The sequence below is a fragment of the Cuculus canorus genome, chromosome 1 (genome assembly GCF_017976375.1).
Source record: "Cuculus canorus isolate bCucCan1 chromosome 1, bCucCan1.pri, whole genome shotgun sequence".
Lineage (NCBI taxonomy): Eukaryota > Metazoa > Chordata > Aves > Cuculiformes > Cuculidae > Cuculus > Cuculus canorus.
In genome coordinates this window covers 94,042,397-94,069,110 of record NC_071401.1, presented here as the reverse complement: position 1 = coordinate 94,069,110, position 26,714 = coordinate 94,042,397, and the positions used below count along the sequence as shown (strand labels likewise).

At 36.0% G+C, this 26,714-nt stretch overlaps 1 protein-coding gene across 1 annotated transcript in view; it reads right to left on the bottom strand.

The window, feature by feature from the left end:
• The window catches only part of BRWD1 (bromodomain and WD repeat domain containing 1), a 53,349-nt gene that overhangs the window by 13,432 nt on the left and 13,203 nt on the right, over positions 1 to 26,714 (bottom strand). The window contains exons 13-36 of the mRNA XM_054068997.1: positions 25,448 to 25,546; positions 24,664 to 24,814; positions 23,969 to 24,103; positions 22,446 to 22,574; positions 20,698 to 20,923; positions 20,132 to 20,317; positions 19,305 to 19,488; positions 18,349 to 18,439; positions 17,306 to 17,446; positions 15,195 to 15,280; positions 14,100 to 14,295; positions 13,018 to 13,134; positions 12,781 to 12,888; positions 12,284 to 12,408; positions 12,093 to 12,175; positions 11,545 to 11,656; positions 8,686 to 8,747; positions 5,284 to 5,439; positions 4,881 to 5,001; positions 3,160 to 3,285; positions 2,440 to 2,515; positions 1,309 to 1,350; positions 539 to 685; positions 262 to 414 (exon numbers count right to left, since the gene is read on the bottom strand). Coding sequence (XP_053924972.1) covers positions 262 to 414; positions 539 to 685; positions 1,309 to 1,350; positions 2,440 to 2,515; positions 3,160 to 3,285; positions 4,881 to 5,001; positions 5,284 to 5,439; positions 8,686 to 8,747; positions 11,545 to 11,656; positions 12,093 to 12,175; positions 12,284 to 12,408; positions 12,781 to 12,888; positions 13,018 to 13,134; positions 14,100 to 14,295; positions 15,195 to 15,280; positions 17,306 to 17,446; positions 18,349 to 18,439; positions 19,305 to 19,488; positions 20,132 to 20,317; positions 20,698 to 20,923; positions 22,446 to 22,574; positions 23,969 to 24,103; positions 24,664 to 24,814; positions 25,448 to 25,546 — 3,052 coding nt within the window. The remainder of the gene's footprint in view (positions 1 to 261; positions 415 to 538; positions 686 to 1,308; positions 1,351 to 2,439; positions 2,516 to 3,159; positions 3,286 to 4,880; positions 5,002 to 5,283; positions 5,440 to 8,685; positions 8,748 to 11,544; positions 11,657 to 12,092; positions 12,176 to 12,283; positions 12,409 to 12,780; positions 12,889 to 13,017; positions 13,135 to 14,099; positions 14,296 to 15,194; positions 15,281 to 17,305; positions 17,447 to 18,348; positions 18,440 to 19,304; positions 19,489 to 20,131; positions 20,318 to 20,697; positions 20,924 to 22,445; positions 22,575 to 23,968; positions 24,104 to 24,663; positions 24,815 to 25,447; positions 25,547 to 26,714) is intronic.

The window sequence follows — 26,714 nt, the reverse complement described above, 5'->3', positions numbered from 1 at the left end:
TTAAAACTAAAACCTTTCATTGGAGAATAACGCTTCTAAAATTAAAAAACTCTACAGAAAAGAAATAGAAAAAGCATGGAACACAATGCTATGTAAAACCCAGATAAATGAGAAATAAACGTATTAAATATTTTTGTCATACCTCTCCTCACTACTTAACCAATCAGCAGCTTTATCAAAAGTACTGATCAACAAATCAATACCAAAGCACTCCCTCATTTTATTAAGACAAGTATACCCCTCCCAAATATTGACAGCTACCTTTGACTTTTTGTTTGGAGTATAAGATTTTGCATTACTGAATATTAGTCTTATATCCTTGCACAGTTCCATTGGAGTGTCATAATTTCCAGCTTCCAGAGTTTCTTTCACTGTACCAAAGTCCATTGGAGTGTCTATAATATGCCTGTAATCCTATATAAAACATACGAAAAAAAGATTCAGGGAGGTGGAGATCTTATTCTGGTACCAAATACTAAGAGAGAGACCCCCAAACAAATAACATTTACATATTACAAGGTTAATTAGAACAACTTACAGGATATTGATCCAAATCGACCGGCTGTCGGAAAGGTTCAGAATCCTCACACTGGAAAATTAAATTCACCAGTTCCATACACTGCTTCTTCCAACAGTTTTCATCATAGCCAGTTTTCAAATTTTTTCCTTTTTTTAGGCCTCGTCCCTTGGAAAAAAAATTCGGAAAAAAGTTTACTGAAATACAGCAAGAAAAAACAAACCTGTTAAACTGTCTGGAATTATTTCTATAATGGGAAAATGCATTTCCAATCATATTGTTTTACAACAAGAAGGGCACTATACTATTAGCAATTTTCTTCCTAATCTTTATTAATAAACTCTGATAAACTATACAATCTTCTTTTACTAACTTTCAAAGGCTTTTTTATATTAAATAACTAAGGCACACAAAAATCTACCTTCTGATACCAAGTTATTCTCAACGACCTGAATAACATTCACCATTTGGAATATTTTTTCCCAGCGTCTCAGCTGAATAATGCCTATATTTCAGTACCATACAGGTAACTGAAAACTGGTACACTGAATAGCACTGATATCAACTCAGAAGATTTTCCTAGACAACTATACAGAATAACTACAGAAACATTAAACCAGCAAAGATATATTCAAGCAAAGCTTTTGTTTTATTAATACCACTGGAAAAATTCTGTACTACGATTGTTACAAAACTCAGTATCACTCCCATCAAGCTTCAATACAGTCTGTTAACCAATTTTTCCTGCCAGACCTTATCTGGGTACATAGTGTAAAGATTAGCCAACTCACTTTTCTTCTTCTATATGATGTTCTTGGAAGACATTTTTCATCCTGCACAAAATAAAATCAATCATCTTAAAAATTATCTAAGAAAAAATAGGTAAGGGGTGCTCAAAGTGTCATTAAATATAATACTGTCATAAAAACAGATTTTTATTCTGACTTCTCTCCGCAAGAAAGAAGATGAGTATGTCAAAAAATATAACTCAGCATTCAAGAGACTTGGAAAACAAAATTCTAGATACCACCACCAAAGATTCTCGACTTCAACTCTTGTCCTTAAGACAAAGGAAAAGCCATCATCAGAAATGGCAATAAGACACCGCTCAGCTTTGAACCTCAATGATCGTGGCAGGGGAGTTGGAACTGGATGATCTTTAAGGTTCCTTCCAACTCAAACCATTCTATGATTCTATGACTAAGGTTTATCACTAATTCAATTTACTGATAATAAGTGTCATAAATCTAAATACAAAAAAGACTCAGGAAGTTTGGGGTACGCTATTAACAAACATACAGCATTGCAAACATTACTCACTATATAACAATAGCGCATAATTAACTCTAGCAGATTTAAGATAAATGCTCTTTAATAAACTCTCAAAGGGGAATGCAAATCTGATGCATGATTCATATTGTGGTATACAGAGAAACTGAGCGCCAAAACATCACCGTAATATTTATAAAACTTGATCACTTTCAGCATTTATGACTATGAATGACCATTTTTACCTCAGAAATAACCAGATGCATATAATTAAAAATACAATGAAAGACAGCTCTTGAAATATTTGTATTACATTGCTGCACGTTAACATGCTGCAGAAATACAGTACCAGCCAGTCACAAATACAGAAGAATTGTTCTAATTGCTGGCACACAGTCACAGCATACAACATATTTCATACACTTCTTAACGAATACTGACAACTCCAAATTGTTTTAAATAAAGCATGTCCACACATCATTTCTCCACATTCACAATATATTCCATTTTTGTATCAGCCATATAAATGTATAAACACACACAAACTTCTCTATAAAAATAATTTAGCAATGTTACCAAAAACATTTGAAGGCTGGCGGCATTTTCTGACTACCATGCATTATTGGAATTATCCACAAAAAAAAAACCCTTACCAGATCAGTATCAAGATAATCTTGTTCTTCATCTGTTGTACTACATAGTTCAAAAATGTTTGTGCAGTCCTGATCACTATAATACAATTAAATCTCTGTTACTGGAATAGCAAATGCATAGCTATCGCTTCCCAGATTAAACCCAGCCTCATTCAAACGCTTTTCATAAACTGGAACTAAAAATTAAATGCAATAAAAATCACAAGCTGATTATAATATTAACAACATAATGTTAGTATTCTGTGCTTTTCAGAAGTGAGGGAAGGAGCAGGAAATTAACATTGGGGATTTGAACGGGGCCTTCACACTTGATATACGTGCAGGAGAACTTCTTATAATAACTTCTTTCAAAAATAAACATCTCAACTGAATTAAGTCAGACAAGCTCCGAAAGGGACTTCTACACATGTGGTAGAAGAGCACAGAACTTACTTTATAGGTTAAACTACTCTCACGTTCAGTCACATTTTGATACTACAAACCCCAGTGAATGCTACTAAGGGGAAAAGTTAAAATATCTCTATGTTGACTATTTAGGTATTTCTCTGGTCAAAACAATACTCAAAAAGAATTATACGACTGTCCTGCAGTGTATTGAAAAACAGTATAAATCAAAAGAAGCAAGATTCACAGCAAAGAGCTATTAAGACGCTTTTTATACCTTCTCCTTGCTTAAAATCATGAGTATTCAAGCACCATTTAGACTAAAATGCCACTTACTTGATAAACTTTAAGAGCTGGGTAGTGATCTTTTTTGCAGCTCTTGCAATAGCACTCCCAGGTTCATTGAAGGTCCTAGCATTGCTTTCAATATATCTTACTTCCCAAACCAATGCAGAGATTCTCCTTAAAATCCAAAAACATGGTACCTTTAATACTAAGCTGAAAAGCTTAAAAAGTGCAAACACTTGTCTCTTAGTAATTTTCTGTCCACGCCAGATTAAGATGGATGCTTTTTGATTTAAGTATCACTAGCCCAGTCTCAAACTTCTCATTCACATGGAAAACTGAAGTGTGTATGTGTATATATACACATTTTCTCTATCACTCAAGGGAGCAAACCCAACAATACACATCTTTGCTCACTTACTTTTCAACTCATTATTGATAACTGATCTTCACAAAGTTTGTGAAATTCTAGCACATTTTCATCCTTAAAATTCAGTTAATATGATTAGCCAAATAAGCACTAACATGTTTTACCACTAAGTTATAAAATATCCCTGAAATAATACTGAGGAATGTGAGTTCCCTGGATTCTTTAAAGACGCATGCATTTTCTAAAAAGCTCACATTTGACCTTATTCAAAAATGAGGAGGGAAAGTACTATATAACCACCAATGTAAATTACTACATTTATTCTTGAAAGGTCAAAAGTTGCTTGTCACAAAGCCTTGTCAAATGGAACCCAGGTTGTATAATACCTTAATAATTCTTAAGATAAGAAACACAAGGGACAAGGAATTAAAAAATGAGAGCAACAAAATGCTTGGTCTAATTATATTCTTAAAGACATCTTAACTATGATGTTCTTTTCTGACATCCCTTGCTTTAAGGCCAACTGACCAGTAAAAGCAGTGCCCTCTGTAAAATAACAGATTTGTAGAAACTGCTACAAATTAAAATTATAACTTCACAGAAATAAGCTAGCATAACTACATCAACTCATTTTTATCATTCACTTTTCCAATTCCCTATAATTGTGAAACAGAGATATGCCAAGTTCACAGCTCTTCACCTACAAAACGTTGAACTATTTCCAAAGACACTATTTCAGTCTCACATAGGAGGAAAACTATCAATGCCTCTTCACTGTATTTACAGACACACTGAATGCCAGTCCGAGTGAAGAACACCCTTAAATTTCTTTTGGAGCTATGGATACTCAGAACATCCAGCAAATAAGAACTTTATCATCAGTACACTTCAGTTTCTTCTCTCTTTCTCTACTATAAGTTTTTACCAGTGGTGTTTTAAATGATAATATTTAACATTTCACCTCTGTGTTTAAGCCCATTTCTGAAAAGTAATAAGCACTTTAGAGCTTAACTCTCTTCAAGTCCCAAGTAATTGAAGCACAGCACTTCAAAATCTGAATTAAGTCTTCAGCATTGAATTAACTTCAATTTCTCTAGTAGTTACTAATTTCAAAGAGCAAATTTCCCAAAGAAATAATGTCAGTGCTTATTATAGCTCTGCAAACAGTACCAATAGAGACTGAAGTAACTTCCCTTAAGAACTAAGAAACTTAATGAAAATGAATATAACATTTCGGCTGTCAAGCACCAGAGCCCTGCTACAGAACACTAGTAATCCTGAAGTCAGATACTGGAATAGCAGTTCTCAGAACTCTTGTATAAAGAATAATTGTTTTTCTTATAAAATGAGCTTAGATCTTCTAAAGACCACATTGTCCCTTGCTTCTCCTACTAGTACTAACCTGTAAAATCTGTTAGCCAGTCTTGTCCGAATAGTGTTGAGGTCTGTTGGATAAGCAATCACGGTACAGTACTTGGGATATGTACACAGGTCAACTGGACCAGCAAAAGCTGCTGAAATGTCTGTTAAGAAACAAAAATTAAACTAGTTCAAGGCTTGTATGCATATGAAAATTGTATCACGTGTTCAATTGCTATGTATAATTACTCTTGATAAAATCAGTAATGTATAAAAATATAAAAATCACAGTTCAGACAAACAGAAAGAACTGCACATGAAAATGTGTCAACATTTACAGTACTTTAACATGCGGAATTTTTAAAGGATGCCATGGACATTCCAGAGACCTGTTTATAAATGTAATGTCAGGAGAAAACTACCTAAAGCTTAGATAACAGGCTCACCAAGAGTCAGAAGTTGATCAATACCACTGATAATCCGTTCACATGCTTCATCACGAGATCTCATTCCCCACTCGCCTTCTTGGGGTTTGTATAGTAGTTTCTCCACCTCTTCAAAAGTCACAGAAACACTAGCTCCTAGTTCTTCAGGCTGATGAACTGAAGAGTGACAGCAAATACAAAAAGGTAAGAAGTGAGAACCCAAACCAACAAGATAAACTGTTGAGTACTCAAGTGTATTAAATACTCATATGCTTGTAACTGGAAAAAAAACCCCATATATTCTTGCCTTGAAGGTGAATTTGATGCTAAGTCTATGGGGGAAAGTACATAAAACTCCTACAACAAAGACATCCTTTACTCGTCTTTTCTGTGGTTCCGAATTTCCAGAAGACCCTTTCTGCTCTTCATCTAAGCACTAGACCTAAAAGAGGACTTGAACTCAAAACAGCCATTTATACACTTATGTTTTAAAATGCATGCCCTAAATTTCACAGGATTGTAACTTAGTTTAGTGAGTCAATTTGTGCCTTCAACCTTTAAACATATGCAAAATACGTAATATACTTTATTACTTCCTTCAGGAAGTTGTTAATAAAACAACAGTGATCTTTTGAACATTATTAGAAATATTTGTTTTGAACACAGCAGATTGTTTCAAAGCAATAAGAACTAGTAAAAATATGAAGGTGTGATTTGTGGTTCTGTGGAAACGGTTACACTTCCAAAGACTAATGCAATGTGACTAACGCAATCTAATGCAGAATGGTTGGATTGATAATGCATGATCCCTGAATACTTCCCCCTCAAATCCACACATTTATTTTGTACATCTGCAGTTGCATTGTTTTTGAAAAGCTAGGAGTTGCTCATTTCACACAAGCATTTGAAAAGGGAGGACATGAAGGTTCCTGATCAGACACCGTGGGTAGGTAAGATCAACTCATTGTGCCGATTAGGACTACACGAACTAGAAGATAAAATTCAACACTATAAAGCATGTAGGCTTATAGCCTAAGACCTCTGCTTTGTGCTCCTTACAGCTTCCTGATGAACATGACACACAAGACTTGCCATAATTCCTAGCATATTATATGGACAGAGAGAGCGTGACCATATGACCAATCTCCAGGAGTAAATAGGTCACAGAAAGCTGGACTCCAAGGAGGGTTGCAGCACTTGCAGTACAGGTACAGACAGTTAATATATACACTTAGCAGTCCACCACAACAGACGTTTAGTAAGCAGGGTGCTGAAAACCAAACTTTCAGGTCTACATGCACCAGCTCTTCCTGGTCTTGACAGCAGTGTCCCTGACAAAACAAGAGTTTGACATCTCACACTGTACCTTGACAAAACTTATGGTTGCAGGACGTAACAACTAACAAATTAAAATTGTGACCTGCCACTTAGTTCAATTTCAGTGCTGTTCTCCTCCCATACATCTATCTTAGCAAACTGAATGAAGAAGTAATCTTTTGAGACAAGAGTTGTAAATGCGAAGTACAATTTCAATTCAATCTGTAAGTCATTCAATCGACAAAAGGAAGAGAAAGGAAAGGAAGAGTTTAACTCCCATTTTATACTATATCGTTAACATAATAATGCTTTCTAAAGATACGTAAAACCTTTCTGCAAGAGCCTGACTTCCTTACAGAGTGCCATTTTCTGCCTGGAAAGAAAGGTAGAAAATACGAGTTCTGAGTTGTCTTCAGACAGTTTCTGTTCTTACTCTAGTCTAATGGCTGCTGTGGTATTTATCTTCGACTTGCTTAAAGGATGTTCTTCTCAATTCTTTGAACTTGCCCAAAAAGATACACCAGAGGTTTTTTTTTGTGTGTGTGTGTGTGTGTGTGTGTGTGTGTGTGTGTGTGTGTCCCTTCCCCATTTTCCTATTGTAAATAGCTCCTTGGGTCAATCAAGCCTTAAGCTCTTAACATGCCAAAGTAGTAACTTACTAAATGAAAGAAAGAAGTTAGTTTGCCTCTGATATAGTCAGTAAATTGTAACTTACACATGTAATCCTATGCACACTCAAATTAGCATCTGTAGGATGTCTCTGCCATTATATCACCAGTATAGCACTTTCAAGAATTCTAGTTCCTTTATGCTATCAAGTTTAAGTGCTTGAAAACACTACTTTTTCAGACCACAGGCGAATGAAGTGATAATACATACATCACTATAAACAGCTACTTAAATAGTACTGCACAGCGTTCAGAAGAAATTGATACAAGTTGTCCTGTTAACAAAATAAATCCTGACTTAAGTTCACCTGTAAGGCTTCTGAGTCTCTAACAATAATTTGACTGTCTCTCAGTGACATCTATGGGAAGCATTAACCAGTTCATGATGAGTAAGAAAAGCTTCCATGTGTTGGGAAGAGACAGATGCTGGCGATGAAAAAATGGAATGTTTCCATTAAATCTGTGTGTGTGTAAAAACAAAATTCCACTGATTACGTGTTTTCTATAAACTAATATGCATAAAGATTTCAATTTCACATTTTGATTTCAGACTGTTCCGCAGAATTTTTCATCACAAGATATGACTGCAGCAGCCAGCTAACACCTAGAATATTAGACAGTCAGGTGGCTACTGAGAACATCCACACGTGTACAATATACTCATGTTTAAGAAAAAAAATAGAATAAGCCTTTCTGGTGTCTGGGAAACAAGCTCATACACAAGCAAAATTAAGAAAACAAATATCTTTGACAGCTTATTCAGTAACTACTCATTCAATATTTCACAAACTGTCCTCCCTCCACCCAGCTGGTACTGACAAGCACTGGAAAAATGAATTGAGTAAGATAAACCAGGAATCCAACAGTTTCTTTTACAATTACTTTGGATTTCTACAGCAAATTTTATAAATTGCTGGTTTTAAACTATATGCACTAAGGATTTACTGACTGGAAATAATTTTATACAAATTCTTCGCCCACTGCCTTATACCACAATGTATTGCAACCAACTAGTTTTTTTGAAACTTGGTACGATTTGAAACTTGACATTTTGAAATAGCAGGTTTCATTGTATAAGGCGAAGCCACACATGTCAACTATTCCCTTCAAAATTGCTCTGGAAAAGGCAAAGGGAAAAAAACAAATACAGGTACACTCAAGATTTTTCACCAAATCTGAAGCCAGACTGTCTTAAGGAACTGTCCTCCCAAAATGCACAAAACCACACTGCTGACACTGTCTACAATTTAAAGGATAAATATTACTGTATCACTTCTACCTACTAAGTAGATATGCACAGTGGATACTGGACTCTGATAGCTTAGTGTCAAGAGTTGTAAGATACCTAAGAATCATCTAAGGTCCACTGTCTACATAAAATGAAGGAACCGGAAACAGACAGACGCACTTTAACCGTTTTAAGTTAGTTTCTACCTACCATTATCAGGAACTGGTTCCATGTCCCACGGGCTAAGCTTTTCGATTTCACCATTGTCCCATCTAATTCACCAAGTCAAAAGAAAAAAAAACAGTAATTTAAAATTATCTTGACTCAGAAGTATTCCCTCCAAGCATATTTAAATCACAGCTAATTTTAGGTATTAATAAAATATATAGTATAAACATGCATATTAAGTAAAGCATTAGTCAGCAATCAGCTGTCACAGTGCAGAAAGGAACCATTCTTCAGAATGACGTTTAAATTATATTTGTGTTCTTGATTTCGGCTGCACGCAACTTAGCCAATATAAAAATCCATCTTACAAAGCCTGTATCAAGAAGTCACATAAGAATAAGCAATACACATAAAAAAATAACAACATATAAGAGAATATATGAGAAAACACACACTGAGAAGAGGATTTTTTTGCTAACCACAACAGTGGTTGTTAGCCCATCGAATGTTTCAGAGAAAGGAAGAACAATATTTGGTATATTAACACCCCATTTTAAAAGGCATACCACATTAAGACAAAAAGAAGAGTAAGTGTAAAATAAAGAAATTAAGTAAGGACCAAGAGGAACCAAAGGCAAACAGTTGATAGTGCATCTCTATGTTCACTCTGTTGCTCAGCTATCAGGTATAAATATCATTTTGAGATGTCTCCAAATCCTACCACAGTTGAGCAGATTTTTACGTGTTTTAATGAAAAAAATACAAATGGATTTTGGTATTTCAAAAATAAGAAATCATAGAATGGTTTTGGTTGGAAGGGACCTTAAAGATCATCTAGTTTCACCCCCCCCCGCCACGGGAAGGGACACCTCCCACCAGACCAAGCTGCTTAAGGCTTCATCCAACCTTGCCTTGAACACCTCCAGGGATGGGGCATCCACAGCTTCCCTGGGCAACCTGTGCCAGTGTTTCACCACCCTCATCATGTAGAATTTATTCCTAATGTCTAATCTAAATCTTGCTCCTTCCAATTTAAAGCCATTCCCCCTTATACTATCACTCCATGCCCTTGTTAAAAGTCCCTCCCTAGCTTTCTTGTAGACCTCCTTCAGGTACTGGAAGGACGCTTTTAAGGTCTCCATAGAGCACTCTCTTCTCCAGGCTGAACAATCCCAACTCTCTCAGACTGTCCTCATATGGGAGGTGCTCCAGCTCTCTGATCACCTTCATAGCCTTCCCCTGGGCCCGCACCGACAGTTCCATATTCTTCTTCTGTTGGGGATTCCAGAAGTGGACACAATAATACTCCAGGTGGAGTCTCATGAGAGTACAGTAGAGGGGCAGAATCACCTCCCTGCTGGCCACGTTTCTTTTGATGCAGCCCAGGATACAGTTGGCTGCCTGGGCTGCTAGTACGCACTGCCAGCTCTTGTCAAGCTTCTCACCAACCAGCAACTCTAAGTCCTTCTCTGCAGGGCTGCTCTCAATCACATGCTGAACCTCATGAGGTTCATACAGGCCCACTTCTCCAGGTCCCCCTGGATGACATCCTGTCCTTAGGTGTGACAACTGCACCATTCCACCTGGACATCCATCTGGACATGGAGCTGTTGACCCCTATTCTCTGAATGTGACCATCCAACCAATTTCTTATCCACCAAACATTCCACCCATCAAATCCATATCTCTCCAATTTAGATAAGGAAGTTGGGGGGATCATTGTCAAAGGCTTTACGGAAGTCCAAATAGATGAAACCCATTACTTTTCCTGTGTCCAGTGACGTGGTTACCCTGTGACAGAAAGCCACTAGGTTGGCCAGGCAGGACTTGCCCCTGGTCCAGAAGCCATGCTGGCTGTCCGAAATCACCTCCCTGTCCTCCATGTGGTTTAGCATGGCTTCTAGGAGGATCTGTGCCTACTGGATCAACTTAATGTCCTACTGGTCCAACTGGACCAGCAATTTATATCTTTGAAACTATTATTTGGAAAAGCTATATGATTCTGGCACAAGCTCGTTCTACTTATACTTCATAATCATTGTATTCCTGTAGGCATGTTTGCGAATACATCCCAACCAATTTCCTTTAGTATCTGTTTATTTTTGTCCAATACCTTTTTAAACCTGCTAATACTGTTTCCACGGCCTCCTGTATAAGTGTTTTTTCAAATTTCACTACCTCCAATGTTAAAAACAAACCCAAACTCTTTTAAACAAACCCCCTAAAGATATCAATCCGTGCTTCTAGTTCTGTCATTACAGACTTTGGTGAATAATAGTTCTCTATTCATCTTGCCTATCACCTTTACGATTTTCTGAACTATGAGCCTTTCACCCTTCTCCTTTAACTGAAGAGTCATTTTTTTTCAGCCTTAAACCACAAAGCATCTGGTAAACTCTTAATCATTTCAGTTGCCCTTCTCTGTACCTTTCTTAAAGTCATTACATCTTCATTTAGATGCTGAGACCTAAAATGCATCAAGGCATCAGCACAACACAGCATTGTGAAGCAGTGAGCAATACTGTTTCATTCTTGATACCCTTTCTGATGGAGGCCAACACTGTCTTTTGCAGCTGCCACTGCACACAGAGCTGACATTCTGAGAACTGAGAATCTGAATATTTGTCCTCATCTGAATCTACTAATGAGCACAATGTCACATAAGCATAAAGAAAATTATTGTTCCATTAGATGTCCTACCTAACATACTGAAACTGCACAAGTTATCCCAGGTTATTACATATTCACGTTGTGCTAGATTATCAACTTGAGACCACTAAAAAGTGATAATACCACCAGTAAAATCATTTGAACAATTTATATGCTCTCATACCAATAAGTCAGCTATGTAAGAGGCAACGCACACTACTAATATTAGAAACAAAATCTTTTTATACTTACTTAACACTGTAACACTGGAAGTGGCTGTCTGGATATTGAGGCTGATATGGTTCCTGACCCAACACTGTCCCAAACCACCATGCATCATCGATAATGGATCGAAACCTGTCAGCTAGAGCAAAAAACGTCCGTTCAGATATTCTACTAAAAGAAGTTATTTAACTATGCTTCTTCTACGTGCAAAATTTTTATCAACGTATTGCAGTTTAAAGCTCTAAACGCACTGAAACTCAGTAAAAGACAACTTATCACGCCAAAAAAATACATGCACTGACATCTAAATAAGCTTGCCACTTTGCTATAAAATAAGAGAAGGGAACACTAGAGTCTCTAGTTACTAGAGACGGTAACTTAGATCTGTGATAATCCCTCCAAAATGCTTAGTACAGCAGTTAGTAGGCTCAAATTTCTGATGGGCAAAAAGACTTCACCTACCAGAGAGTCCTCTGAAGTTACAAGCAGGTAGCATCTAGCATCTTCAGCAATTAGCCAAGGACATTTTTTTTTTATTTCAATCATTTGGTCAGATACTTAAAAGAGACACTTACAAGCTTGCCAGTTCCTTTGCCGTGCTTCATCATAGAATTGACGTAATATAAGGAAGTCGATAACATCTGGCATATCATGGTACCTAGATAAAAAAAATAACCCCTTTCATGTCTGTGCCTTAAAGCTTTAGGACAAAGCTCAAAAAGAAATACTTTTAAAATACATTTCAGAAAAATAAAGATGCGTATACCTGATGGAAAATGATTTGTCTGTATGTTTTCCAGTAGCATGATCTATAAAGGCAAGCTTGAGGCAACACAATGTGGGAGGACCAACTTCATACCTAATTCCAACAATTTTTACCAATTCCTGATCCTACAGGCAAGGACAAACAGTTTCAGCAAGTACTGCCCTCTTGACTACGCACAGAGCCACTAATTTAACATTAGTTAACCAAGCACATGAATTGTACCCACATCAAAAAGCCAAAAATATTGAAACTGTATTCGAGATTTCAGTGGAAGACAGTCTGCCAGACTTGGCAATTTTAATTCAGCTATTTATACTTGGGCTTCCCAGAGGTAAGACCGTCTAGTAATTGAAGACATTTTCCTTTACTGTTTCCACTGGGAAACATTAAGGGAATCAGTATAACCTCACAAACCAATGTTTTGCAAACCATGTAATACAACTCTTCATTCACAGACTACCAGAACTGAACCCATAGTATCTCCAATGCAGACCTACCCTAAGGACTACTTTTCTCCATGGTTCCTTGTGTGGATTCAGTTTATAAATGTTATTTCTTCTGACTGCTTCAATGTAAGCTTCATGTCCCTGTCGGAAATATATTACCTAAAAAAAAAAAAAACCCAACACAAAAATCATGAAAAAACATCCCAAACAGTAATGTTTTCCTATATTTAATCACTATAATAATGTTAGTTAATACAAGCATTTAACGATGTTAACCAATGTTCCTACCTCATCGCCCATCTGAGGAACAAAAGGAGACCGTCGAAGAGCTGTGTCTGTTATCCAGACGGGAGGATGCCAGTCATAAGACAATTCCAAGTTTACTGGTTGGGTTGGAGCATTAGCCTTCACATTTAATAGAGCAAGACAGACACAATGAACATACTGTCAACATGACATCAAACCCGCTCATCCCATTCTAATCTGGCAGACAAAACCTTAATTTATAAAGGACTAACGTACATTTCCAAAAACTATTAGCAAAATTCCTCCAAGGCTTTGCCTGAATTGTAAATTTTTTTGTAGTACTACTGCTAAGAATTCCTTTCCTATACGAAGACTTGAGTGATCAAGATGACCATTATGCAGGTCTTAAGAGAAACCAAGTTTTGTAATTTAGATGGCATTCTCAGTGCCCAATTAAAAATCTATCAAGCCACAAGAAACCACTGGAAGATGAAAAATTGAGAGATATTGCACAGCAAATAACCATATTAAAACTGTTCCAAAAAAATAATTTTGACAATACTTGGAAGAAAGTGAAAGGATGGAGAGAAAAACATATTAAAATCACCTCAAGCATTAAAAAAAATATGCTTGCCCCTTCATGGTAGAAAACAGCAAATAGCTATTGTAACTTTAGAAAGCATAACTATTTAAATTAAATTAAAAATGTTAGTATCTTAAGAAAGAGCGATTATTGTAACTTACAAAAGAAAATTTAAACTCAAGTATAAATAACTACCATAAATACAGTGACCATATACCCCAATTCTTCAAAAAGATGTTAGTTAAAACCAGACAGTTTAAAAGGGTTTTAGTCTAATATCCTACACAGTTATTTAATAATCACATTTCTCCTTGATATCAGTAATCTTGAGAATCATTTTATTCGAAAAATAAAAATTCCTCCATTCAAATCAGCTGATACCTTTCATTTGAAATGGTCTCAAGTTAAAGGTTTGCTGTATGTATTGATGCCAATATCCTTATCCAATGGCAATAACACTTATTTTAACAGTTTCCAGTGAAGAGGTCTAAAAACCTAAGAGAGAAACTTAAAGGGTGAGAAGAAGAAATTAATTGTGTACCTCCTCTTGCTTTTTTGGTTTGGGCTTTTTTCTCCTTTTTCTTCTTCTTCTCTTTGGAGGAGATGATTTCTCTGCTGATACTTCATCTTCTGAAGTACTACAATACCTGATAACTTTCCGTCGAGAAGTCCGTACAGGAGGTTGTAGGTTAATCCCTGCATCAGCAATCCAGTCAGAGTACCTACTTGAAGAATCACTGTCCGTAGTCGATGCAGTCAGGGAAAATGCAAACAGAGAATCAATTGTCAATAATTCAGAATGCTAAATGCCCTTAGGTAAGTTTCTGCAGATATAAATTACTGCTGAAAAGCATTATGAAAAGAACTAAAATTACTTTGACCTGTTATAACAATTACTTCACTTGATGTTTAACATAGTTTCTTGAAAACATAGCAATTCTAAGCATATTCTTTAAAAATACCACTAAAAATAAAAACTAAAATCAGTAATTTTATTCAAGAAAACTGTGCAATGAAATTCTGGACTAGTTAAGAGTCCTCCATAAAGTACACAATAACCTAACCCTGCTTAAATCCTTTAAAGACAGTTACACAAATCTCACAGGTACATATGTGCTTATCTCTCTCTCTCTACATTTTTTTTAGTTCTACTATAGAGTTCTAGAAAGAATATCTAAAAATACTAAAGTAAAAAGATGAAAAAAAAATCTGCAACTTCAATTTTAACCTTATCAAAATTAGGATTTATTTTTTAACCAAACATTTTTGTCAGAGCAAGCAGCTGACTTTTGCTGCATTATTGGAAAAAAAATAAAAAACAAACCTAAAAAAAACCCTGGAAACCAAACAAAAACCCTCACTCCTCAAAAATTCAACTGAACAAAACACACTATAAAAAAGTGTTCCAGCCTATCTTCTTTCTCCATGCCATCTAGCACAACTGCAAAAGGATTTGAAACTGTATTGAAAGAAATATTTTGGTGAAATGGAACACTAAGTAACACCACAAAACATCACTACAGTACCCTACAAATTACATATGAAGCACAACAGAACTTCCATACAACTTTTAACTTGCCAAACTTCAAGTAAAACTCACTACAGTAAAAGCTGGGATTTGTTTGTTTGCTTTTACCTAGAACTATCATCATTGCTTTTCTTGTCACTTCTCCACTCTTCCTCTTCATCAGATGAGCCAGAGCCCTCACTTTCTTCAGCTTCCTGCATTTTTAAAAAAAAATGGAGCAAATCAAAAATTTTCTCGCAGCACATGTTCTAGGGTTTTGAAACACAAAACAAGTTTTCCATTCATGACTGCTCCTGAAGTGTTCTTAAACTGGGAATAAAAGCAGTTCTTTTTCATAGCCGATTTCAACTTAACTGATTAACTCCAGGAGTGCACTATTAACCATTAACTTCCATTTATTTACTCACATTTTATTACCCACATGTAGATCCACCTGCTGTAGCCACTCTTCACACAGCAATACTTCTATCTCCCTACCATATGACAGTTGCATTTTTTCCTAGTCTAAGTTCACATCTTTTATCAAAGTGGGGGGAAATTTTGATTCCTTCATGTTTCAGGCTCATGATGCTGTAATTAGTTCACGTAAAGCATACAAAATCTAGCTAACTAGAATGCAAAGGAAGAATTTAAAGATTGTAAAAGGAAAAAAAATCAAGACTACCACACCTCCCATCCATACTCAACATGGGTTACAGGAGTATCATTTCTATGTTTGGGGTTTTTTTAATTAATTATGGAAGCTGGAATCAGGTGATTTTTCTGATTTTAGTATCATCTGATTGCCCAAATACTAATTGGGTGTTCTGGGTATAAATATGCATACAATTAAATACAAACTTAAACAGTCAAGATGCAGCAAAACACACTACAACTTAAGTAATTTTCCAATTGTGATTCAGCAAGTTATTTACATTAATTTCATACTTTAGATGTGTTTTCCATAACTGAAATGACTAAGTATGATGCACCGTTCATGTCTCAAGTTATATGCTGTCAACCAAAAAAGAAAGTAAGATTTAACTTGCAACTTGAAATTCAATACTGTTTGAATTAGTGCAACTGATTATTTGTTTGTTATTTTCAGTGTAATAAAATTAACAGTTTTCCCCCAAGACCTGTTCATACAGTGTACAGGATGGACAACATTCACTATGTTAGTTCTCTTTTATCCTACCATTTGTAGAATTAAAACAAATCAAAAAAAACCCATTTACGAAGCTTGGCTTCTTACAGTATCATTAGTTTTAGCATTATTAGATCTAACACAACTTCTCAAAAAATATTTAAGTATGGGTAGTATACTACAGCAGACATAACTCTATTAGCACTTTGTGTGCTTTGAATCTGTGAGATGCCAGAAGTTTCTAGTCAACTCCCTTTCCGCACTGTTCTCAAAATAATTACAACTTTAACTTTTTGTTAAATTTAAGCGACTTATTATTTTCAAACAAATTCGTTGTTAAGAGGCTAGGAGAAGACAGTCCATTTCCAAAGAATATAGTTCTTCGTCTTACTTACAAAATTATCTTATCTCCTGAACCTCTCCCATTTTATCATCATTCTTGCTTAATAAAGTGACTTGTCCAACAAGTCTGACCTTCTCTTCTCCTTCCCCAGTTTGAGACTATTTCCTTGTGTGCAAGACAAGGCAACTGTACTTCAAGCAGTGCTACCAATGATTCACAGCATCCAATAACAAAACAGTCAAAAGCTCTTGCTACCCACACCAACATCCTGTTTCACCCCAAGCCAGGACTAAGCCAGGATGTGCAGGATTGTGCGGAAGACAGACATCACCAGGCCTTAACAACACTTTATTAAGAACTATCAAAGCTTCCAGTTTTAGGCGTGTGCACGAATTTGGAAGGTTTCTCACAGAGAACTAGCAAAACACATCTAAAACCCAAACCTCACAGTAAACCAACCTCAGAATTGTGCATTTTGCCTCAAGCTATGAATTTGGTTTTCAAGATTCTCAGCAAAAATAGTTCAGCCACTTATAAAATGAGAGCGAATACAGCCATTGTTAAGGCAACAGATAACTAGGTTTGAGAAGTTCTAACAATAACATTTACAGAAATACTTTCCCTGGTAAAAGGGTGGAGGGGGTTGAGATCATCTTCTTTGTTTTGAGAGAGAAAAGGCACATTATTTACATGAAACTTCACTTACTGAGGAGCTTAAGTTCAAAACACAGAACTTGGAAGAGAACTTACCTGCTCTATCAAGCCCAAGCAGTCATCTCTTTCCTCATCAGAAGACTCCAGTTGTTCAATGTTATTCCGCGTTCTGTAATTGCGGTACTTCTGTCTATACAGTCTACGCTTAGATTGTATTAATGAAGACTCAGAGTCACTCTAGTTTACATAAGAAGTGGGAAAAAAAAAGTTACATAGAAGCATGTATGTGCTAAATTTTTATGGAGATGAAAGGGTGGCTAAAAGCACTGCCGAATGTAAGAACTGAAACAGCCTCATCACATCACAGACTGATCATGCCAAAACTCCTCTTCACAATACGTAATTTTCCTCCAAGCAAACAGATCCAGTAGTTGTCCTAAGAAGTTACTCTTCATAAACTACTGTGATTGGTCCATTCACAGTACCTAATAACTGTATTTACAGAATCAAGATGTCAGCTGCCTGCAATATGCAATTCTGAGAAATCCCCAATCCCTCCCAGTGAAGGAGATCATGCAGTAGAATCCTTCTGTCAAACTGTTTTCTACAGCAAGACACAGTGAATCAAGGTGCTATCTTACCAAGACAGTACAATAATAACTTTTTCCTTCTTGCCTATCTCTTCCAAAACAAAGATAATGAAAAAATCACTTAAAACAGAGCAAGTCTTAAATTGCCCCACATACAAAACATTCTTATGTAAAGTACGGTGACAAGGGAAAAGCAATATAGCTTATTTTTCTTCAGTTACAGGACCTTTAACACTCTCACATCTCCATGTTGAAGCATGGACCTGCAACAACTGTCTTTGAAACTGTAACTGCAGTAAAACCAGAACAGCCTAAAATCAAGCCTGCCTTTGAAAAATTACCACCAAATACCTTAGCTGGAAGAAGGCAAGACTAAAAGCAAAACCAAGAGTTCTATGTAAAAATCAAACCTTGTCCTGCAATAAGTGGAAGCTGAATCAGCAGGAACCTCTGTGAAGACCATACCTTCAGAAATGTCTGCTTTCATTTTTTAAACCATGACTTGTCCCTGGGTACAGAATGACCATTTTCCTAGAAGCTGCTGTATACCTTTTCCATTGACTCAAATGACTTCTTCTTCTCTATTGCATAAAGTTCTCTCTCTTCTTCCCCTTTTGCAATTCGATAGTCTTCCTGCTTCCTACAAGAAAGTAATGAAAAGCTAAATCTCCATCTGCTCTGACAATGCCGAGAAGTTTAATGATTCCTTCCCTTTGAAAGATCTATTTAAAAAACCCTAACACCTAATTCCATCACATTGTTAATTTCAGATGTTATTATTGTTTAACCACCTATAAGATATGCCCTTTCATTTCCAGAGAGAGTAAAGAAGATGGATATTAAGAAAGTCTTCCTTGAAAGTATTCAGAATATGATGAACTTGAATTCCAACTCCATTTTTAATCCAAATTCTTCCCTTCGCAATCATTCCACCTTCCAACACTGGGAAAGCTTTTTAAAACTTCAGAGATGTGGTAGCACCTATGGCTGTACCAGCAAAAAGAGATATTTAGCTATCAATTTTAATTCTTTTCACAGATGCATACCGATAGTACTTTTGAAAGCAGCTAACTGTTTTAGCATTTCAACTGCTCAGTTTGTCTTCTGGTCCTAATGCATCACCCCCACAAAGTCTCACAGAAGCACAATCTCTCCAAAACCTTTCATCATGTAAATATATTTAACCTATATACCTTTATTTTGGTAAAAAAAGCATCTAGGTAATCTAGTTGTCCTTTCAGATAACCTGAAATACTGAAATGTAAGAGAATCTTTCTGTATTAAACTCTAGAAACTTCCATTTTTATTGGATGGACTTCACAATCGAAACTTTCTAAGCACAGCTGACTGTAACACTGAACTACTTCGATTTATACCACGTATCTATTTTAGCTTGTAAGCTGAGCTTACATTTCAGCTCGGGTCTAACGGCACTAGATTTAGAAAAAAAACCCATAATATGTTCTCCCTAGTCATATCTGCAGCCCAGTAAGCTGTCTACAGACCTGAATAAGCTTGGTGGTATTTCTGGTACAACAACTCTTCGTCTCCAAGCCTGAAGATCTCGCTCGGTAGCCATTTGACTTCGTGGAGCATTCTGATGCATCTGACGCACACCTTCAACTTGCCCACTACGTCGCAGACCAATATTGGGAGGAGACTGGATGTCTAAACTTGGTCTTCTAAAAGCTAAAATGCACAAACAAAAACATTTTTTTCCAGACTATACAGAATAGGAACCTTGTTTCTTATTACTACAAGATAAAAAATTTACACTTTACATGTTTTTATTGTGTAAGTCTATTACTAGTTATCATCTTCAGGAAATTATCTGTCTTGTAGAAAATACAGAGAGATCACACGTATGCTTTTAGAACGGTTATTTCTACTACTATTTTAATAAAGTGCAATGAAGTATAATGTGACAGAGGTGTTTTTCTGAACTATTTCAGGCAGCTGCAAGGCTACTGAGTTTCTAAAAAGCACTTCTCCTGGAGCTGAGCTTACATATTTAAAACTACAAGAACACAGACAAGAAGAGTGTCTGGTTCAAATCTGTAAAGAAGAGAAACTGAGCTTGAATAATGCTAGAATACTTAATTCACAAACTCTAGAGGAGAATAAATGTAGATCTCGTAAGTGTTGAGTACTCTACAAATACTAAATGTATAGCACTCTACACAAAATACCATTAAAACTCTTTAAAAGGAAAAGTGAAAGGCTTTGTTTTGTAAATTAACCACAGGAGTTTTAATGAATTAAAATACATCAACCAGATGTAATAAAAATGGAGGTAGAACCATTACCTAAGAATTTATCAGCAAGTACTAACCTCTTCTGGGTGTTCCTTCCCCATTTTGCGGGCTACTTGCAGCCGATTCTTGATCAGCTGCAATTCTTTGATCTTGTTGTAGCTGTAATTGTCTAATCATGCCATCAAGAATACTGGGCTCCAAGCCTTGTTCATCCTGATCAACCGTCTGTTGGCCTATAACTTGTTCAACCACTTCTCCATCACCTTGTAAATAAAACAAATGTTTTGAGTTAACTAATTGACTATACTAAATGATTTAATCTCATTGTTCACACCACAGTGAGACATGCTCTACAACTAAAACTAAACAGAGTAACACAAACACAGTTTGTCCATGTCAGTATCCACAGAAAAGAATTAAGAAATCCATTTGAGCAATCAATTACTATTTTTCACTTGTTTAAATATCATATTCACTGTGGGTCCTTTCAGCATATTTTGTAAACATGAACACATGATAGTTAGCATGTGAGAAAAATCAAAGCATTTTCAAGTCACCTATGTCAAATCTACTCTGTTGTCATTCAGAATTACTAGAATAACTCTAACTTCTGGATTTAGGTCTTTAGTGACATTGTTCTTACTTGTTGCTACATATCCAAGCTGAGGAATCAAATGCTCATCTGCACAATTCTCTCTTCCTGGCACCAATCTTTGATATTTTGTTGGATGTGGGTTTCCATCCACATCTACTAAGAAGGGAGGTGGCATGAGATGAGGAGCCTGTTGAGTCTGCTCATCTAGGACGTAATTGTTAGAGTCTCGAATAAGTGGCCGATAGTCAGTGTGGAAGAACATCTGATCAGGAATCTATAAAGAAATGAAGTTTTTATGTTATCAGTTTGAAAATGAGAATATGCCAAAGAGCAGAAAACAAGTCACATTAAAATAACTAAAATCTTCTTAATGGTAAAAGACAGGGAAAGTTATAAATAAGAGTTATGCATAGCTACCATTAACCTGTACGGGTCTTGCAGTACTTGTTTTTGAAACCAGTTTTGCAGTCAACAAAACACTCTTAGAAAACAATAATCTGAGGTAACTTACAGCAGAAGCACTGCTTTACACTTAAAAATATTTTACATCTCATTGTAATTTCTTCCCACAGCACTGTGAAAATTTTCCTCAGTTTCCATGCAACGAAATCATCGCCTACAGTTCAACATAAGGGAATGGCCTCAAGCTCTGCCAGGGGACCTTCAGACTGGACATCAGGAAAAAATTTTTCACAGAAAGGGTCATTGGGCACTGGAACAGGCTGCCCAGGGAGGTGGTTGAGTCATCTTCCCTGGAGGTGTTTAAGGGACGGGTGGATGAGGTTCTGAGTGGCATGGTTTAGAGATTGTTAGGAATGGTTGGACTCGATGATCCAGTGGGTCCTTTCCAACCCAGTGATTCTATGATTCTATGATAAGCTTTCAGAGTTCCTTCTTCATCATGCAATGTCCACCAGAAATTTTTTCTGCAACTGAAACAGTCTGTTAAATCCATGCAGCTGAAGGAAAAGAATTACATAAGTACTAGATCACAGTCAGAATCTTCACTCCAAGCAATGATAAGCAAGATCAAGAGAATAAGTTTCAATTTCAGCTAAGAATGTAGAGCCTGATGAACACAGAATCACCATTGCAACTTAAAAAAAAAAACTGAGGGGGAAGTAAAGAAAAGCACAGGCCAGAACTGCAGTTGAAAGCCATTTAAAAAAAAAAAAAAAACAGTAAAGCATTTGTTCATCAAAAAGGAAACAGACTGATAAACATTTTGCTTTCTTGAATCTATCCTACGCACATTTTTCTGGCATTTCAAAATCCACAGTGCTGGATGTATATTTACTTTTGCTTATTTTAAACTACTACAGTGCATTTTGGTTTGAGTAAGGAAAAGGCCTAAAGAACTTCAAGTTCTAATAAAAATAAACTGAAATAAACCAGCAAATTATTCTTAACATATAGTCTGCCTATTTGTTAATTAGGTATAGTGCAATAAAGTCTGTAACACATTCCAATCTTTAAACACTTTTCTTTCTAATTTTTGAAAATAGCTAAGCAATTTTAAAGTCAAACAGTTAACATGCAGATAAGCTGGCTGGAAGATAAAAAAGCATTCCAGAAAAGTTCTTCAGAGCTACTCCCAAGTGAATGTTAAAACACCGTTTTTTTCTGCTGTGCCAGGACATAGACAAGAAAACTCACAGACATCAAGGAACCCATTATATTTAGAACCTGTACCCATACAAAACTCTTTTATATATGATGTTATAGAGGAACAAATGTAGCTAAACTAATTTCAGTTAGAAGCTTGAATAAACAGTTCTAACAAAAGCTGAACTTACCTTTTCATAAGGCCTGCTACAGCCAAAACCAAATATCAATAGATGCCCATGAGAATCTGTACACGCAAAATGCTGACCATCTGGTGAAAATTTACAGTCAAAAACAGCACCATGTCCTTGGCCTTCAATCTAGATTGAGGAAAAGAGAAGAAACTCAAGACTATTTTACCAACTTTTTTTTGAGCAAAGAATAATGCAGCATCAGAAATTAATCACTATCAAAAGCAGTCATACACCTTTTAAATACCTCTATTAAAGCACAATCAATCTCATTACCCCAGTTTACTTCTTTTCACTTCGACATGTGAATTTAAGTCCTGAATCATACAGTTTTAAAAAGATGCACTCTATTTTAAAAAATGCATTTAAGTGTCTGGAAACTTATTGTTAAAGAAAAAGCAACTTTTTGAGGGTTTTTAGCTGTTAGCATACTGCTTAAGAGTAAAGTGCAGCTAATACATATACTGATTTTGTTAAACTATTTTCCAGAAAAGCATAGGGAAACTTAAAGCTAAAGGAAATATAAAGTGCTCCACTACTGAGTGTATCCAGAAAAAAAAAAAATAAAAAATTAATACAAACATTGGATCACAACTTAAGTCTCAAAGAAAATACCCTATTTTAAAGTGTTAATCATGAGCTGTCAAATGGGGCAAATGTCATGGGAGCTCTCAAGAAAAACTACGTCAATCCACTAACGCTTATAGCACTAATAAGATAATTTTTAAGACAACTGAGAATACAAATTTTTGTTTATAAGGCTCTTGAAATGATGGTCTAGACCACGACCTTTCAGTCTTTTTGATGGTAACTCATTTCAATTAAGAAAAAACGGTTACTATAGGCAAGACGCAAGAAGATCTTTAGTAACAGAGTGGAAAAGTCCTGGTGTCAATCATTCACAACACTTCACAGATCAAGAAGTCCTCATCAAGAAGTAAAGTTAGAAGAGATCAGAAACTGACTATGATGAAAGTGAAGTCCTGCTCTGCTCCTCCATCCCTCACATCCAACTGCAAATTCTCAACAATTCATCTTCTTTGTCTCAGAAGCTTACCAAGACCTCCCTGAACAAATTAAATGCAGAAGCCTTACAGAAAAGTAGCGGTGGAAGGAAGCAGGGAATACTTTTGCTGATCAGTGAACTAACTCAGCTTAGCAAAAAGTCCAGTGAGAGGCACCCGATTGAAGGCAGAGAATGGAAATGGGAGGCTTGGAGCACACAAGAGAGGCAATCTTGGCTCTCCTTTCCTGCCACATTAAACTGCTAGAACTGGGTACTGGTCCCTTTGTACCTACAGTTACAATAACCAAGAAATTCAAAGGTAAAACCTCTAGGCAAAAAAAAAATAATCATAAGTTTTGCTGGCTTGGGGTTTTTTGATGGATTTTGGTGGTTGGTTTTGGCATTATTTCTTTTCCAAAGGGTGCTGTGGCTGTGCATGTTGGTGACAATTCCTTAAACTAGTATGTTAATACACTGCTGTGTGTTGAGAAAAAATGGAGTTTAAAAGAAGTCTTACCATGTTAAAATAATGCTTTGTTTTCGTGCCTTTGGTAATGTCCCATATAAAGATGTTGCCATCATGACCCGCAGACAACATTATCCTGGAATCAAAAGGATGGGTCTCCAGGACAAATACTTCATCCGCATGCCCCTAGAATTTAAAATTGCACATCACATGCAAAGAAGAGGAACATAAATGGAAATCAACAGGATATTTACAGTAGAGCGTAAAGCACTGTACTGTTAGACCCCTACAAGCTGCCTCCAAAAATACACGAAGTTTTACAAATTTCACAGTGTATCTATCTGGGATGCTACCTGTGGCACATAAACAGGGAAAAACACTAGCAGTCAGAAAGACTATGATTCCAAATGTAACAATTTTCTAGGTTCAAGCAAGAACTTTAGAAATATGAAGTTTAGCCAAAGGAGTGGGAACTATTCAATGGGCACAAAAATTTTACTGCACAAAAATTTTTATTTATTCCATAGGAGAGACAAGTTCAACACAGCAGCTAGGGAAACGATTGTTCAAATGCAGGAGGAAGCCGCTAGTTTTGGTTAAAAAAAAAAGTTCAATACATATGATACTTGCTTTATCATTCATACAAACTTTCAAGATAAATTGGATCCAATTATGAACTCAGCATGCACATGTCATTGCAATTCTAGAAAGACCACCTACTTCAAAAGGCAAATAAAATTACATACCACCAAGTCATGAAGCAATTGCCCTGTACAGGAATTCCAAACTTTAAGCAGATGATTATTCACAGCCGTAACGACATAGTTATCATTTTGGTTCCAAGCTATCATAGTTACTTTAGGCTTCATAAATTTGTCTTCTTCTGAACATGCATCACTAGGAGTTGAACAAGCACAAGATATGTTTAACTAGCCCATTTCAACCTCAAAACACAGAAAAATAATCCATTTTCCCATGTTAATAATTAGACAATGGAAGATGAGTTAAGATTTAAGTTTTTTTTCAAACTTTTGTCCATAAAATTCATTCTTTTTGGAACAATCAACTATAAAGTTCATCTGGATTTCTAGCATACTTATTTTATAGAACATGAAAATCTCTTCCCCATTTGAGATGCAGGAGAAAAAGGCTTTCCTTTTTCATGTCGTCTTATTCCTTCTACAATTAAGAGTTCTACTAAACTAAAACTGCTTCTTCTGTGATGTGTCAGGTGTTTGACTGAAATACAGAGAAAATCTACCGCACTTCCTGTTAACTTCTTTTCTTGAACAAAGGAAATGTAATTAATTTGAAAGCTATATAAATATTCAAGAATATTTCAAACAGACTAAAATTTAGTCACTTATTACATCACCATAACACTCATTTTTCACAACCCCAAGGAACACGCTACTTGACCATAATATTTCTACAGCTTGCTCTAGTTTGAAGTAAGCGTACTTGATGAGTTTTTCAAACTTTCTTACTTTACACAAGATATTTAAAATAAAACAACAACACTTCACCTACCCTGGTAACCGATCGGACATATCCAACAAAACACTTCTCCATTCTGCTTGCTCAAAACGCCAGATTCGAGCTGTTCCATCTCTACTGCCACTTATGAACCTCGAAGAAGTTTTAAAAGAGAGTTAATTCATCTTCAAAAGAATTTAAAGCATATTCAGAGTTACACAGCACCACAATTTTAACTGTTACAATGATAGAAGTGAAATCTTCAATTAGTGTACGAGAGAACTCTTTACAGTTACTTGTCCATTAACTTTCTTGTGAGAAGCCCAGGAAAGTTTTTCTGAGCTGAAAACCTGAAGTTGTCAAAACATGTAGAACAGAGAAGCAAGTTCCAAAGTTAAACTCAATTCACAACTTCATCGTCAACTTCCCAATTACAATACTTCAATGAAGTATTTTAAGTAATCCATTCTGAAGTTGTAAAGTATCAAATACCGAAGTAGAGGCAAGAACAGATCAGCATGGCAAAACCCAAGATGTTTCCACCCACAACTGTGCATAAAGGAAGACTGCCAGCGGTTTACTTTTAAGATACAGAGGTGTAAACCAAGGCAGTTCAGGCTTCCATTTCATGAACTGCTGAAGTATGAATGCAGCAGAATCGAAATTCCTGAGGAGAGGAACTGAAACATTGTAAAACATCCAAAGATAATCTCCCTAGGCCAGGATTAACAACCCCAAGAAAGATAGTTTATGTAACTCCTACGGAAAAAGTCTGCATGCTAGGGATATCACAACTGTGCTCTGATTTGGTATGATTCATTTTAATAATAATTACAAAACTTAAACACCTTCCATTAAAAAAGGTAATTGAGCAAAATAACAGAAGTTTTGGTACTGCCTTGAAAAGTAATCCATGCAGGCAAGATGGATGGAGCAGTGCAACATGATGGCTCCAAAGACAAGTATAATTGCAGAAAAATACATTTAAAAGGAAGATAACTACAACTGAATGAGAATTACTAGCATTCTCAAGTCACAGTTACAGGGCTTTCAATATTAAAAAAAAAAAATTTAAAAAAAAAAAAAAAGCTGCAACTTATGGTGGCAGATGTAAATCTACCCTGAAGACTAAAATCCACATCTTCATTAGTGACAGGCCAATGACAGATCATTTTTTACTTCATTCCATACTGGAAGTACGTGTGAAATTTTACAAATGGAATTCACATAAGGCTCCCTCCATCCCCAAGTCAGCTGTAAAATTCTGTTAAATCCATTTCCTTAACAAAATAATAGTAGACTAGAAAAAAAATTAAAAGGA